Source organism: Neophocaena asiaeorientalis, unplaced genomic scaffold (genome assembly GCF_003031525.2).
Source record: "Neophocaena asiaeorientalis asiaeorientalis breed wild unplaced genomic scaffold, Neophocaena_asiaeorientalis_V1.1 scaffold850, whole genome shotgun sequence".
NCBI lineage: Eukaryota > Metazoa > Chordata > Mammalia > Artiodactyla > Phocoenidae > Neophocaena > Neophocaena asiaeorientalis.
Window position 1 is genome coordinate 354,139 of NW_020173675.1, and position 16,647 is coordinate 370,785.

A 16,647-nucleotide genomic window follows, 5' to 3' on the forward strand; every position below is an offset into this window, starting at 1 on the left:
AAGATCGACAGACTTGACATGACAGTTATAATGCTGAAAAATGGGGGATACATGCAACATGCAATTCTATCAACCCAAAATGGTGTTTCTCCTTCTGAATTCCATGCCAGGCCTTAGGAAAAACATAAACATTATAACCATACCAATTTATTTTACAGGAAAACAAACCCTGAGGCTTATTACTGAAGAGAGTCTATGTTTTTTTACCCACCTGGAAAACTGAAAAACACTGGAATCCAGAGGCTTAAGTTGAAGAGAAGGTGTTCTGCTTTCTTCTCCAACAGATGAAAGCCGGCTAGGGCTATCAATTCCCTCATATTCAATCGTCTTATTATTCAAGTCATCCATATCTTGAATAGAAGGGATCTTGAGTGGATTAGTGAATACCTAGCAAAGAAAGAAAGAACTCATAAAAAATCCCAATTTCAAACTAAATACCAAAGGATGAGTCAATCCTTCTGATGCTAGGAAAGAACACTTGGCCAAATAAAAACGAACTGTTTCCTACACAAAACAAACAGCGCGCAGTAATGTACACTAGAACACTGACCCCAGGCACGTTCAGTTATAACCTTATCAACTGGACACCAACAGACCTCCCCAACTCACTTATTGGCTCCCAGAGTCATCCCACCCGCAACACAAACCCAGGCCCCCTAGTCACTGTCTAATTCTCTCTTGTGACCCAGTTTAAGGCTGGGTTTTCACTCCTCTGAGCTCTGTGATGAGGGAAGGGATGAAGGGAATAAGCACTGCAGCAAGGGTCTGTGCTGGTCTTGGAGAAATGCATGCGAGAGACTAATATATATTCGTATTGCACACACACAGAGACATGCATCTGGGATCTTGTGGGAGAGCCAGCTTATGAAGATAGTATGAATGATGAAGGTGAAGGAGTATAAAGGGGAGGTAAACTGAATGAGGACAGGGCGGTCCCAGGAAATCTCCCAATCTCTAGATCAGACTATTAAGCCAAGACATGAGGGTATGCAACCTGTTTATTAATACACCTGGGTCTTGGAAGGATATCAGAGGAAGAATTAGTATTTAATTGCCTCTATCCTCACCAGTCTGACCTACCCTGACTGAGTGGGTGGAAGGTGAATCTAACATGCTACTAGCAGGTATCTCTGGGAAAGAGGGTCAAGAGGAAAATCATGCAGAAAGGCAAGGTTGGGTGGGGAAGATATATGGGTGCTATGGTGGCTGTCAGGAAAGGAGTGTCCCTGAAAGGACGGCCAACCTTATTGCACCCTTCAGCGTCCGGAGCTGGGCAACCATGTCCGAGAGACAGTGCTCCTGAAAATTCAAAACAGCAGAGTCTTTATAAAGCCAGCCAGCCTGAAAGCAGGGATGGGGAGGGGCACAAAGAACCACCCCTTCTTCCCAAGAGGAAGGAGAAAGGAATCACCCCTGAATCCTGGAAGAAAGGAGACTGAGGAAAACCAGACACTCAACAGGAGCAGCCTGTATGAGGATGGAACATAACCCTGAATATTCTGTGACACCGAATGTGATATTCACACTGTCCAGAATCAGTACTGAATCCAAATCTGGACAATAAATGATTTGGCTTTTCTATTTTTGGTGATCTGAACATCAGTAACAGCAGATCAAAGCAAAATCAAAAGATCCAGTGAAAAAAAAGACCACCAGAACAACTGGTTTGTTATTGCTATGCAGCTTTCAAGAGTGCTGCTTCCTTCAACCTATGTCCTCTGTTGGGGAAAATTTTGTGTAAGAAAAGCAAGAGGGTGGACTGTCTCTCACCTGGTGGCTCTCACTTTCCACTGGTACCTTCTTCTTCTCAACAGTTTGATCTCTAGGAGAAGATAAAAGGGATATTTAGTTCACTCATGAAATTTCTCAGTCTGAAATGGATTACCAATTATAGACTTAGGTTATAATGTTCCTTCTAAACTAGAAATAGTGTGAGCCTTGTTGAGTAACTAAGTGCTCCTTCCTGAACTCTGCTCCTTCCTGAAGAGAGATTTCAAATGCCCTATCAAAAGGTGGGGGGAAGAGGGAGAGAGGGTAAAGTCAATCACTAGTTGAGACATTCAGGAGATGACTAGAAAGAATAAAGAACTGGAAGACCAGAGAGGTGAATAGGGAAATCATTTAAAAAAAATCATCTCTCTTCTCAAAATTCTCCTGTCCTATTAGGAAGGGTCAGGCTCCTCTACCGTACGATATAGAGTACCACCTCGGGTATACTCAACTGTTTCTTAGCTTTGCTCAAGTACAGGTCTTCATCAACGAGTTCTTGTTCCTCTGGAACAGAGCACCTCCTGCAGTACAGAGAAGAAATCATCTTTCAGAAACAAAATGTGCCCTTCACTGTTACCCTTAACTTTCCTCATGACTATGACAAGGCAGGTTAACACCCCTCTAACATTACAGAGTTCAGATTCCACCCACATTACAAAACCTGTGTGCAGGATAACATGTAGCAATTCTCTTTTCAAGGCAGATCATATCATTATTTTTGGTGTATATATCACCATTCTCCCAAGACACTCAAAGTACCAAAGCATAATCTCTAGTTCTACACAGTGAAGTTCAAGCACAAGAGAGACTTGCTTGAGGTTGCATACAAAGAGAATATTGCTGAGACTAGAACTGAGGTCTTTTGCCTCGTGTACTAAGAAAGTAATTCCCAAGGTGCCGTCTAGAAGCAGGAGCATCCCTAGACTATGTGATGATACCTGAAGAGGAAAATCAGAGGTTATGATAGAGAGCAGCAAGAAGAGACTAGGAGCTGACATTGTAAAAGGAACAGAACAGAGACTAGCAAAGAGATGAAAAAGAGAATTCTATAAATGAAAAGACTAGATGTAAAGCACGAGGAAGAGAATTTTAGGAGTAAAAGCTGAAAGGAGTACTAGAAAATGTACTCAATGGACAAAAGCAATCCTAGAAATAAACAAAAATTAATAATAATTGGAAACCCTATGTTATACCCATTTTATTAGGGCACAAAGTGTCCTGGAAGGCTATGTCTCCTGGACTAAGTATAGACTGATAGCATATACAGGATTCAAAAATGAGACTTCTAAGCACTCAGTCCTACTTTTTTTTTTTGCGGTATGCGGGCCTCTCATTGTTGTGGCCTCTCCTGTTGCGGAGCACAGGCTCCGGATGCGCAGGCCCAGTGGCCATGGCTCACGGGCCCAGCTGCTCCGCGGCATGTGGGATCTTCCCGGACCGGGGCACGAACCTGTGTCCCCTGCATCGGCAGGCGGACTCTCAACCACTGCGCCACCAGGGAAGCCCTCAGTCCTACATTTTAATCACACAACCCTAAGAGATACTTAGGCACATCTGGAGACTACGGGGAAATGCTTGCTCATTACAGACCTGGACTTCGTTTATTTAATTTCCTCCATTTTAAACATTTTTTTCTAAAAAGCATACTCTGGTTTAGTACCTTTTTTCTATCAGCATTTATTCTGCAGAAAAATGTTAAGAAAGTCACAGCTGAATTGAAGCAAACTGAGTTATTATCAACCTATGTGACTAAGTCATATAAAAAATATTTGTTAAGTTGAAATGAACACCCATGGATATGACAGGCACTATCTAGATGTTAGCTGCTTCAAGAAACACATGGTATATTAGAAAGACAAACATGTAAACAACCTGCATTGAATGTACAATAGGTACTACAACAGATGCAAGTATAGGAAGCATATGAAGAAAACTGTCAACTCAACCTGAAATGTAAATCCCTTGTTCTCAAATAATTTATAATCTCTTGAAGGGCCCAAGTATATATATCCAAAAAATTCAAACAGTGCGTGAACAAATGTGAAGAATTAAATACCACAGGAAGCCAGAGTAAAATAACTGTAAACTACTGTCAACTGGAGAAGTATCACACAAAATACTTAAGCTTACCAGACGGATATGATTTAGATAGGCAGATGGAATACAGAAAGTCACTGTAAGCAAGTGGAATGACAGTATCAAGTCATGGAGATGGGAATACGTATGGCATGTGTGGGGAAGAGTGAAGCCACAGGCCTGCTAAAGCAGAAGGTTCGTGTTAAGATACAATGAATAGGTAGAGTGGGACCAGTTAGCATAGGGGCTTGAATGCCAGGGTGAAGAGTGTGGACTTGAGATGAAAAGTGCTTTAGGATACAGAGACAAGTCAGGAGTTCTCTCTGACATAATACTGAGTCTTAACCTTACCTGTACTTTGGATGGGAATTATAGTAACAAAACCATCTTGCAGGTAATGTAGATGGATCAACCTTGCCAGGAAGCTTCCTCCATTTAAGACACTCATCACACTGTACCCATGTCTGGTCAGGAATCTTCCTGAATGAAGGAAAACAGAAGTATGACTGTGTATATCCTAGTTCTGTACTCTGTCTTACATTAGAAAAGCATAACCTAAAAATGAAAGTACATGATTTTATATGTGAAATGTGTTACAAATGTTATCATCCAGGTGTCTAAAATGTATATGTCTTAAACTTCACAGATAAAATAATGATAGGACTAGACCAGATATGGATATGAAAAATAGTAGCAAGTTTTAACATGGTGAGCTACCATATTACAGAGGTCCACAGTACTTACCTTGGAATCTTATCCTTAAGCAAACAAAAGGATAACTTTAAAATTTATTAATCAGCAAAAAGTTTTATATATATTACAATATTACTAAAAAATAAGACCGATAGAATCATTTTATTTGCTTCCATCCAATCCCGTGATAGATTTGAAATGCATTTGTGAGAGTCATTGAAGCACCGTCATTAAAATGACTCCCCCTTTTCCCTGCAGGCTCCCTAGTCCTCCCTTTTTTTTTTCCTTTCAAGAAGTCTTTGTTCATACTTAAATCAAAATCAATATTAGGTTGATATTCCCAAAGTTAACCTTAAAAAGTAACATAAATTTGGGCTTCCCTGGTGGCGCAGTGGTTGAGAGTCCGTCTGCCGATGCAGGGGACACGGACTCGTGCCCCGGTCCGGGAGGATCCCACATGCCGCGGAGCGGCTGGGCCCGTGAGCCATGGCCGCTGAGCCTGTGCATCTGGAGCCTGTGCTCCGCAACGGGAGAGGCCACAACAGTGAGAGGCCCACGTACCACAAAAAAAAAAAAAAAAAAAGTAACATAAATTTGATTAAATTTCGTAACTAGAAATGGTGGCTCCAGTTCAACAACTGGGTTAAGTTATGAAGAGAAAATTCTTCCAGAGTTCTACTCTTAAAACACATGCCCATTCCCATCTCCTCTAGGAAGTGTAACCCAGTCACCCACACCTTAGAGTAAATTTGTTTCTCTGCAAGAGGAGATGATCATTATATAATAGAAGTAGTCAGCATCTAATATGTGAAAGGCAGACCAGAGTGGGAAGGGGGAAGGCTGGAGAAAAGACAGAAAGAGGGTAGAGGGACACCTAGGGCCAATTTGAAAAACATGTAATTTAGACTAAAAGATTGTGTGTATGTTACATTTACACTGCTCTTTAGTATACTAGACATTTCAATAGAGTGGTATGATTCTTTTATGTCTTAGTTCAATATTTTTCTTATCTTTTTAAATGGTGCTTTTTTCTAGTTATAAAAGCAATATAAGCTCATATAGAAAATACAGAAAGATATAAAAAAGAAGTAAAAGGTGCCCATAAGTCTACTACTCAAATACAATGCCCTCTTCTTGTTCAAAACTCTGTTTTAACAAAGAGAATTCATACACATTCTTGGATATATAGCTTCCTATCTCCTAGCTACAGGCTGCTCCAGCCTTGCAACCTCTAAACTCTAAGCTCAGGCCTGACCTCTGGTGTCTAAATATTTCTGTACAGTCACTGTTTCATTTAGAGCCAGAGAAAGGAGTTTCAGCTGTAGTGGAAGGGGAGAGGAAAGGTCATATTAGCTTTGGTTTTATGTGCACACACACAGAAGAGTCTCACGCAGAAGCGTGCCAATATTACTCTCTTGGGGACAAGCATTAGAGACGGCAAATCCCTCCCTCAGGTTACATGCAGACCATGGTAGATCCTCCCATCCAGGCAGATAGGAGAGACTTTTAGCTTGTGCTTGCAATAAATAGGTAGTTGAAGGGGCTATGCCATATTCTCATTGCATCCTTCCAGAAGAGTGTCGTGGTTGAGAACCTAGGTTTGGGGGCCTGACTGCTTATATTTGAACATAAGTGGATCTACCACTTTTTACTTATCCAATCTTGAACAAGTTACTTAAGCTCTCAGTGTGTCAGTGTCTACATTTGTAAAGAAGTAATAATTATCATCTGTCTATTTCATAGGGTTGTTGTGATGATTAAATAAATACATGTAAAGAACTTAGACCAGTGTCCGGCATGTAAGTACTCAACAGATAATCATCTTTCTGCCTACAGAAAAGGTTGTATAACATACATAAACACACTCCAGCAATATATGAACATCTGTTTCATTGCATTAATCACTGCTTATTTAAAAGGCAAAAAAAGGCATCTCAATTTGCATTTCTTTGAAAACCATGGATGTTGGACAGGAGTAGAGATCTTTAGAATAAGATATAGTGATATTCATACAGCAATCATGCTGCATTTAAAACAAAATTTTATATCAAACATTTGTCTGATTATTTCCTTTTTTTTTTTGGTGGTACACAGGCCTCTCACTGCTGTGGCCTCTCCCGTTGCGGAGCACAGGCTCCGGATGCGCAGGCTCAGCGGCCATGGCTCACGGGCCCAGCCGCTCCGCGGCATGTGGGATCTTCCTGGACTGGGGCACGAGCCCGTGTCCCCTGCATCGGCAGGCGGACTCTCAACCACTGCGCCACCAGGGAAGCCCTGATTATCTCCATTTTTAAAAAAACATGGGTGCCTACCCCAAAATGAACCTCTAATCTTTGTCTTGATGGTATAATTGACTGTATACATGTTGTTACACATCCTATCCTCTATATTATGTTCCTTTCCTGGCCTACTAAGGCATTTCATCCTGATCCACCATTCTGTGTGTAATCTCCTCTCTTAGATTCAATAAATTCTACATCTTTTTCTGACATGCTGGGTTCTCTACTTCTAGTCTCAAATTTCTTGGTACAGTTCCAACAATGTTCGCTAGTAATAAAGAGAAGGGAAATTGGCTAATATTTCTGAACGCCTGAATGCCTATTATATGCCAGGTACTGTGCAAAAAAGGTTATGTCATCTAGCTTAATATACTCAGAGAGGTGAAGTGACTTACTTAACCTAAGCTCAACCAACTATTAAGAAGCAGATCTAATAGACTTGTGGTTGCCAAGGGGGAGTGAGTAGGGGAGGGAAAGAATGGGAGTTTGGGATTACCAGAGGCAAACTACTATATATAGGATGGATAAACAACAAGGTCCTACTGTATAGCACAGGGAACTATATTCAATGTCTTGTGACAAACCATAATGGAAAAGAATATGAAAAAGAATATACATATGTATAACTCAGTCACTTTGCTGTACAGAAGAGATTAACACAACATTTTAAATCAACTATACTTCAATAAAATCTAAAAACAAAGACTAATAGACATTTATCCGTGATTTAATTTCATGATTTTTGCCTAATTATTTGAAAGTAGAGAATACACTAGTGATTTATTTAGGGTTTTAAGTAATATTCATAATATTTATAGAACTTATGACCTTAAAGCAATTGTAATACATTAGATATTATATTGATACAATAAAAGTTTCAAGTTGTTCATTAAAAAATAAAGAAGAAAAAGACCTAGATTTTCAACCCAGGAGTGGCTGATTTAAATGGTCATCATCTTCTACTATATCATGCTGCCTGCAGGATAAACTGACAGTACTAAACTCTTCATATTTATGATCCAAATCACAGAAGTGTCAAACCAGAATGAAGAGGTCTAGAGAATGATGAAATTAGTACCTGTGATTTCCTATTTTTAGTTAATTAAACTTCCTTGTGTGAAAAGCACCATCTTATCCCATTCCTTCCATTTGCTCCATAGACATTACCCCTAATACTTTTATATTCTAAATTTACTACTCACAGTATTGGCCTGACTATGGCTGAGGTCTCAAAATTCTCTTGGGAGGTCTTTTCCTTCCAATAAGCATTGAGCTTCTGGGCAAGGGCATTTATTGTCAACCTGAAAGAAAAAGAAAGAAACATGTCAATGTTGAGAATCTGTTGAATAATTTTGCAGTCTTTAAGATGCTCCCATTTAACAGAAACCAGCAATTTAGAATATTCAGCATAGGTCTGAACATCTACACTTTCAGAAACTAGGATGGGAATGTACTGCCTTTGTAAATTACATGTCAAAATGACAAAGTCAGCTGAAAAGGTAAGATGGTCACAAGTCCTAAAAAGTATTGTGTTCTCCAAATTTTAGAATCATGGCGAGGGGAGCTGACATTAGAGACAACGATAGAAGACTAAATTGCAGATAAGTTGTTGGGGAGTTATTCAATTGTTAGATGACTACAGGTAAACAATTGAGGACCAAGTTGAAAGGCAGAGGATCAAATACTGCACCCTATCTATTACAAATCAAACACTAACTTAAAAATGTCTATATGGTTCTTCTTTATCTAAATGTGGATCACAGCAGTTACAGCAACAACAGGCAACAAAGTCCCCTTCAACCTTCTACTCTATAGCTGTTAGTGGAGGCTATGCCCCAATTATGGCTCTTGCCCTTTCTCCTTTATCTCTTTTCCCAAATGAACAACTGCAGACCCAGGGTTAAACAATATAATGTGTAGAAAACCTGAATTTTACTTTTAAAAACTGTCCATTTCTAGTGACTAATTCCTATCTAATTCTACAACCCAGGATTACAACTTAATGTAGAGCTGTACACACCTGAAACACTACAAATTTAGTGTTTAGATCTCTTGACTCCCCGGATAATTCCCCAAAGGTTTTGTAGACCTCTTCTCTCCTTAAGAGGAATTCTTCCTTAACTCCACCTTACTCATATTAAATTAGATTCTGACTACACAGAGAAGATTAAATCATATATGAGTTCCCCTATAAACTCTTAGTCCCCTCCAACCTACCAATGTTCCTACCTCTATGTTTATATCCTTCCCTAAAGTCACAGATGAAGAACTATTTCTTGTTTTCTCTTAAAATTTTACTTTAAATCTACTTTTTAAAAAAGATTACATGGGATTCTGGAAAGGTGATGGAGTAGGAAGCACCAGGAATCTGCCTTCCCATCTAGACAACAATTACACTGGCAGAATCTGTCTAATGTAACTATTTGGAACTCAAGAGTCTACTGAAGACTTGTAATTTCCAGGGGAATGCTTGGATGATAGATTGGCAAATTTCAGCTCTTAGCTACCCATCTCCTATCCCAGCCCTGTGACAGGCAGCTGTGCACACATTTCAAGACCAGCTTGCAGGAGCCAGGGTAGGCAAAAAAGACCTTGTCCTCCAAATATTGGGGATCTGTGCTCTGATCTCTGTTTGCTGCTCCTGATCACAGGATAATGTAATCCCATGGTAACCACAAGGGAAATAGCTATAAAATATACACAAAAGGAAATGAGAAGAATTTAAATGTTTCACTACAAAAAAATCAGCTAAACATAAAAGAAGATAGTAATACAGCAAATGAAGGACAAAATATCTATAAGGCATATAGAAAACAAATAGCAAAATGACAGTAGTTCTTTCTTATCAGTAATTGCTTTAAATGTAAGTGGATTAAACTCTCCAATCAAAAGACACAGAGTGATGGGTAAAATAAAAAAAAAAAATGACCTAAATATATGCTAACTTTAGATACAAAGGAGACTAACTTTAGATACAAAGACACAAATAGGGTGAAAGTGAAAGGATGGAAAAGGATATTCCATGTAAATAGTAACCAAAAGAGAGCAAGGGTAGCTATACAAATATCAGACAAAATAGACTATAAATCACAAGAGCTAAAATGGTGAAGCAATCCAAGTGTTCGATGATAAATGAATGGATAAGCAAACTGTAGTATATACATACAATAGAATATTATTCAGCCTTAAAAAAGGAAGGATATTCTGACATATGTACATCATAAATGAAACTTGAGGACATTACATTAAGTGAAATAAGCCAGTCACAAAAAGACAGATACTGTATAATTTCACTTTTATGAGGTACTTAGAGTAGTCCAATTCATAGAGACAGAAAGTAGAATGGTGGTTGCCAGGGGCTAGGAGGAGGTGGGAATGAGGAGTTATTGTTTAATAGGTATAGAATTTCAGTTTTGCTAGATGAAAAGAGTTCTGGAGTTGGATGGTGGTGATGGTTGCATAACAATATGTATGTACTTAATACCACCGAACTGTACACTTAAAAATGGTTAAGATGGTAAATTTTATGTTATGTGTATTTTACCACAAAAAAATTGAAAAATAAAGGAAGCAGATTATGTGGTTACCAGGGGTTGGAGATGAGGGGAAATGGGGAGTGACTTCTAATGGACAAGGTGCTTCTTTCTGTGAAGAAAATGTTTTGGAATTAGATAGTGGTGATGGTTGTACAACTTTGTGAATATACTAAAATCACTAAAGTATACATTTTTAAATGGTGACATTTATGGCATGTGAATTATATCTCAATTTAAAAAATAAAAATAAACCTCTCTTCTCATGTACTCGGGCAAAAAATATTGAGGTGAAATTTACATAGAATAAAATTCATCTTTTTAACATGTAGTTCTATCGGTTTTAACAAATGCATACAGTCATGTAACCACCACCTCAATCAAGACACCGTTCTCATGTATTTTGAAACCCCATTCCTTCTTGCAAAAGCCTGGCTTGACTCCACTGCTCCAGTAATCTCTTTCCTTTTACTTCCCCAATCCTGGTATGTGGTCTATACCCACTATCTCCTCTTCATTCTCCTGTCTTAATCCTGTACAATCTAATTTCCACCATTGCCACTACACAAAACTGTTCCTTTCCCCAACCTCATTATTCTATCAACGATCCTGTCAATATGCCAGTCTACTAAATTTGAGGCTTTGAAGTGATCTTTGATTCTTTCCTCTCTTTTATTTCCCTTATCCCGTTATTAATTTATCATCAATTTTTAAAATAAATTTATTTATTTATTTTTGGCTGTGTTGGGTCTTCGTTTCTGTGCGAGGGCTTTCTCTAGTTGCGGTGAGCGGGGTCCACTCTTCATCGCGATGCGCGGGCCTCTCACTGTCGCGTCCTTCTCTTGTTGCGGAGCACAGGCTCCAGAGCGCAGGCTCAGTAGCTGTGGCGCACGGGCTTAGTTGCTCCACGGCATGTGGGATCTTCCCAGACCAGGGCTCGAACCCGTGTCCCCTGCATTGGCAGGCAGATTCTCAACCACTGCACCACCAGGGAAGCCCTCACCAAACTTTTTGATCTTTTTTTTCAGTATCTGTCACATACTTCCTTTCTCACAGCTACTCTTATTTCACACCTTCACCCAACACCTAGATTACTCAAATAGCATATAATCCTTCTTTCAATCTATCCTGCACCCTCTTTCCAGATTTATCAACTGATATAATTCATGTAGAGCACTTTATAAGCCATAAAGCAGTATATAAGTGTAATGTACTATATTCTTAAGATAGAATTGTTTCAAGTCACCCCTCTACTTAAGAATACACAATGAATTCTCATTGCCTAAAGCATCAACTACTCTATCCAATGTCCCTCTAAGACAGAAGTTCTCAAACTATCTCGGTTCATGGTACCTTTAGTGTCCCAAGTTTTTCATGGCACCCTTAGGTCTAAAGAAATATGTACTGGTTCCAATTACCATTAAACGGTTATGTCGAAACAACTTAATAACTATTTATGTACTGAAATTTAGGGTCCATTTGAAAAATATATATTTTAAAAATATTTCTGTTTCAATCTTAAATAGCCACAATTACTTATAATGGAATGGGTATGCCTGTTGGATATTGTACAACTACTCAAACCTTGGAGTCAAACTGGACACAACTTCCCTCATTTCTTATTCAACATTGATTTTTGGTATTACTTGCTTTTTATCACAGCAATCACAAAAAACCCAGATTCACAAAGATATGATATAAGCAAGAGGAATGTAAACATTTTTTACCTGAAAGTGGGGTGCTACCATAACAAATACCTAAAAATGTGGAAGTGGCTTTAGAATTGGACAGTGGGCAGAGGGTGGAAGAATTGGAGGAGCATTACAGAAATTGCCTGGATTGCCTTGAATAGACTGTTGTTAGTACAAATATGGATGTTAAACACCCCACTGGTGAGGGCTCAGAAGGGCAGAGCATGGTCGAGAAAACACAAATTTCCTCAGAGTATATCTAAATCATTGTGAACAGACTGTTAGTAGAATTATGGATGTTAAAATTGTGGCTGGTTAAGGCTCAGAAGGAAATGAGGAACATGTTATTGGAAAACTTGAGGGAAGGGGATCCCCATTACATACTGGCAGAAAGCTTAGCAGAATTGTGTCCCACAGTTAGGTGGAAAGCAGAACTTGTAAATGATAAAATTGGACATTTAGCTTTGGAGACTTCCAAGCAGGCTGTTGAAAGTGTGGCCTGGTGGCTGCTTGCTGCTTATATAAAATGTGAGAGGAAAGAAATAAATTAAGGGAAGAACTGTTGAACAAAAAAGAACCAGGACTCAATGATTCTGGAAATTCTCAGTTTATCCAGACTGCAAAAGATGCTAAAATTTAGAAAGATGCTCTAGAGAAAAAACCAAGGCAGTGGCTGGACAACCTTTTGCTAATATCTCAGGAAGATCAAAAGGTCAAAGTATTCAGTCACACAAAAAGCTCTCTGAAAAGATTAAACACGTGAATCAGATCTCCACCACCATCTCAGCAGAAGCCAAGAATAGAAATAGGATTATCTAGGAAAGACATGTCAAGAGTCTCTTGTCTGATGGAGTGAATATCCATGATACATACTTGAGACCCACAAGGTTCTTGAGAATGGTATACAAGGACAAAACTGCTAGACTGGACAAGGGACAGAGAGAGTATAAATGAAAGAAGGCATTTAGACCCCCAAAACTCTAGAGTTAAGAAACAGGCTGATGAAACTACTCCGCTACAAATACATGCTACCTTTCAAGAAAAAGGAAAAATGAGTCTGTGGGTGGAGCCATGAGGACAGAGAACAGAGCCTTAAATCCAGAGGGTGGAGCTGAAAGCCCCAGAAGAGTATTCCCAGGCCTTGAAATTTAATGGAGTTAGCATGGAAATTGCTTGGAATCTGTGATTCCTTTTTCCTTCATTTTTTCTCCCTGTTTGACCTGGAACATCTATAACTGGTATCCTATGCCTGTCCCACCATTATATTTTGGGAGTAAATACAAAAAAAAAAAAAAAGACACACATCTGCAGATGGAGAGGAATTTTACCCCAAGATGCATCAGACTCAGAGTATCATCCATACCTGATTTAGATGAGAAGATTTGGGAATTTTGAGCTGATGACATTAAGAGTTTAGACTGAGCTGCTGTAAGAGTTGAGACTTTTGGGGATGTTGGGATGGGGTAAATGTATTCTGCATGTGTGATGTAAGTGGATCTTAAGGGGCCAGAGGGCAGACTGTAGTAGCAGAAAAATGGTCCTCCAAAGATGTCTATGTCCTAATCCCTGAAACCTATGAATATATTAGATTACATGTCAAGGGGGAAATCAGGTTGCAGATGGAATTAAGGTTACTCATCAGCTGACCTTAAGATAGGGAGATTACCTTGAATTACCAACATAGTCATGAAGGGTCCTTAAAAGTGGAAGAGTGAGGCAGAAGAGTCAGAATCAGAGAAGGAGAGTGATGACCGAAGCAAGGTCATCAGAGTGTTATGATGTGATGACCCAACCCACCACTGATGGCTTTGAATATGGATGGAGGAAGAGGGCCATGGGCCAAGGAGTACTGGCAGCCTCTAAAAGTTGGAAAAGCCAAGGAAACAGATTCTCCCTTAGAGCCTCCAGAAATAAATGCAGCCTTGCCAACACCTTGATCTTAACCCAGTGAGATCTATGATGGACTTCTAACATACAGAACTCGAAGACAATATACCAGTGTTGTCTTAAGGCACTAAGTTTGTGGTAATTTGTTACAACAGCAACAGAAAACAATTTCTATTGCTTATAGGCAAGAGTCAATATCACTGTATTCCCCTCGAAAATTTTAAACATCCTGTGGCTCCTCTGTGAGTTCATTATGTGCACCTTGGCACACAGTTTGGGAACTGTGGCTCCAGGACAGGGGTCAGCAAACTACAGCCTGTAGGGCAAATCCGGGCCACTGCCTGTTTTTGTAAACAAAATTGTATTGGACACAGACACCGTTCATTCCTTTACTTATTGTCTACGGCTGCTTTCCTACTACAGCAGAATTGAGTAGTAGTGACAGAGACCATACGGCCCACAAAGCTTAAAATATTTATTTCCTGCCCCTTCACAGAAAAATTTGCCAACCCCTGCCCTAGGACAGGGCCATATTCTATCCATCTGACTTCACTCCCCTTCACTCTACTTACATCCCCTTATCCCCACTCCCCATATTCTTCCCACTCTGAGTTGCTGTCACTTAGCTCACGCTATAATTCCATCCTGGAATTCCCTTCCCTCCCTTTTCTAAACCTGTATCCTTTAGGCAAATCTCAAGTCATACCTTCTACCTAAAACCTTCCCTATCTGTTCTACCAGGGAATGCTTCCTATACCATACCACTTAGTTTTGATTGATCAAAGAGCAAGTTTATTGCTCTCTAAACTGTTTCGTGTCTGTGACAATCCGTCATTACAATTACACTGTGAGCTCCTCAAAGACAGCAACCATGTCTCGAATTTCTCTGGAAAACTCCACAAAATCTAGCCACTGTGCCATGTACCAGTGAGGTGTTCACTTAGTATGCGTTGACTGCATTTCTTCAGCTGAAATTCACTCTAAAAATGTTATAAGTTTGAGCCCTGATAGTTGTAGCTGAAATATGATATCTACAACTATTAAAAGTGATATTACAAATGATTTATTTGTAGACATTCCAGCAGTATGATGGCTGGTATCTCTTATAGCGGTTTTGAAATGTATAATAAATACTCTTAGGATGAGTTTGTGATAGCAGACAACCTTCTCTAATCGCCCTCTCAAATTCCCTTATATTTTAACTAAAGACTTTTTTCATTTAACATAAAATAAATTGAGTAAAAAGGGAAATGCTGCCAGAATTGGGATGAGTTATGCACATTTATTACCCTCAGAAGACTCTGTATGCAGGATAGTATACTAGTTTTCTGTTTTTAATAAATGTGTAGCAGATATTAAGCTACTTAAGCCAGAAGTCTCATATGTTTAGCTGAATAAACCTACTCTCTATAGAATACCTCCATTTGGTTCCCCTGCCATCACCTCAAATCCATCATACTGAAACGAAACATCACAAACCAAGCGTCTAATACCTCTAAACTTTAAAAGCTAGATTGGGGGGTGGCGGAGACGGCTTAAGAGGATGTTACATAATTTTTAATATCTAACATTTGTATTTCACAAATCTTAACTATTTGGTTAATCACCAGAAATTCTCTATTCCTTTCACTCAAGAGAAATAGAATGACTTGGCTCTGAGACTTTTGCCAAACTGATGTCATTTCTAAACTTTCACTCTTGTGAGTCAAGTCCTAGTCAAAGATCTCCAATATGTGCCAGACTCATATTTAAAAGACCATTTTACTTAAACTAAGGGCAGGTAGTTATTATAATCATTGAGTAGCCCGAGTGACCAAGAACCAATTACCTTGAAATTAATCTGGGGTTGTCATCCAAATAGTTCTCTGTCAAATACTAAACCTAAAATTCTTATGGTTTCATATAAATTAAGGCACAACATTTAACTAATTTTATTACAGTTTTGGACACAAAACAAAAGAGATATGGGGAAATACTTTTCCCCTACTCTAAGAAAAGATTTGCTACTGAGATTTCTAGAAAAATGACACCAAATGTCCTCATGCCTTCTTTCTCCATCCTCCCAGAACACCCTTTGCCATTTCAAATACTTCCCTGTGCTTAGAATGTCCTGCCCCTCTTCATTCACCTAGCAAACTCCAATTTTTCCTTGAAGTTTAAGCTCAAACATATTCTGCTCTGTGAATCCCTTTAGGCATATTTAAAGCTTCTTCCCATTTGGCATACATCCCCCATTAAAGCAATTATTCTATAGGTATTTAAGTTTCTTATTTACATATATCTCATCCCATTTGTTCATAGGCATCAAGGATTCTTAACTTTCATTCTTATGTCCCTAATACCTGGCACAGAGGAGATATCTCACAATACTTGATGAAAGAAGGAATGTATGATCCATCCCTCCCCACAAGTTTTAAAACAAACTATTATATCCTGGCTTTAACAACTCCCTTCTTTGCCTCCTAAAAATATCCTTGCTGGTTCAGCCTCAATGTCAAGTTCCTTTCTGATTCTTTATTGGTCTTACCTATTAAATCTAGATGCTTCCGGGAAAACACACGTTTTTCCTGCTGCTCCAATACTTTCCTCTCAATCTGTTCACTGGCTTCAAGGAAATCTTTCGGAACAAACTTCAAACTGCTGCTTTCCCCACAACATATTCAATAACTTCAGATCCACTCATCTCTTTTCATTAAGATCAATTCCAAGGCTCTCTGA

At 39.1% G+C, this 16,647-nt stretch overlaps 1 protein-coding gene across 1 annotated transcript in view; it reads right to left on the bottom strand.

Annotated features, from left to right (window-relative positions):
- The window catches only part of MORC4 (MORC family CW-type zinc finger 4), a 38,712-nt gene that overhangs the window by 13,479 nt on the left and 8,586 nt on the right, over window positions 1-16,647 (bottom strand). Inside the window, exons 7-11 of the mRNA XM_024749583.1 lie at window positions 8,021-8,119; window positions 4,198-4,326; window positions 2,223-2,291; window positions 1,771-1,822; window positions 212-387 (exon numbers count right to left, since the gene is read on the bottom strand). Coding sequence (XP_024605351.1) covers window positions 212-387; window positions 1,771-1,822; window positions 2,223-2,291; window positions 4,198-4,326; window positions 8,021-8,119 — 525 coding nt within the window. The remainder of the gene's footprint in view (window positions 1-211; window positions 388-1,770; window positions 1,823-2,222; window positions 2,292-4,197; window positions 4,327-8,020; window positions 8,120-16,647) is intronic.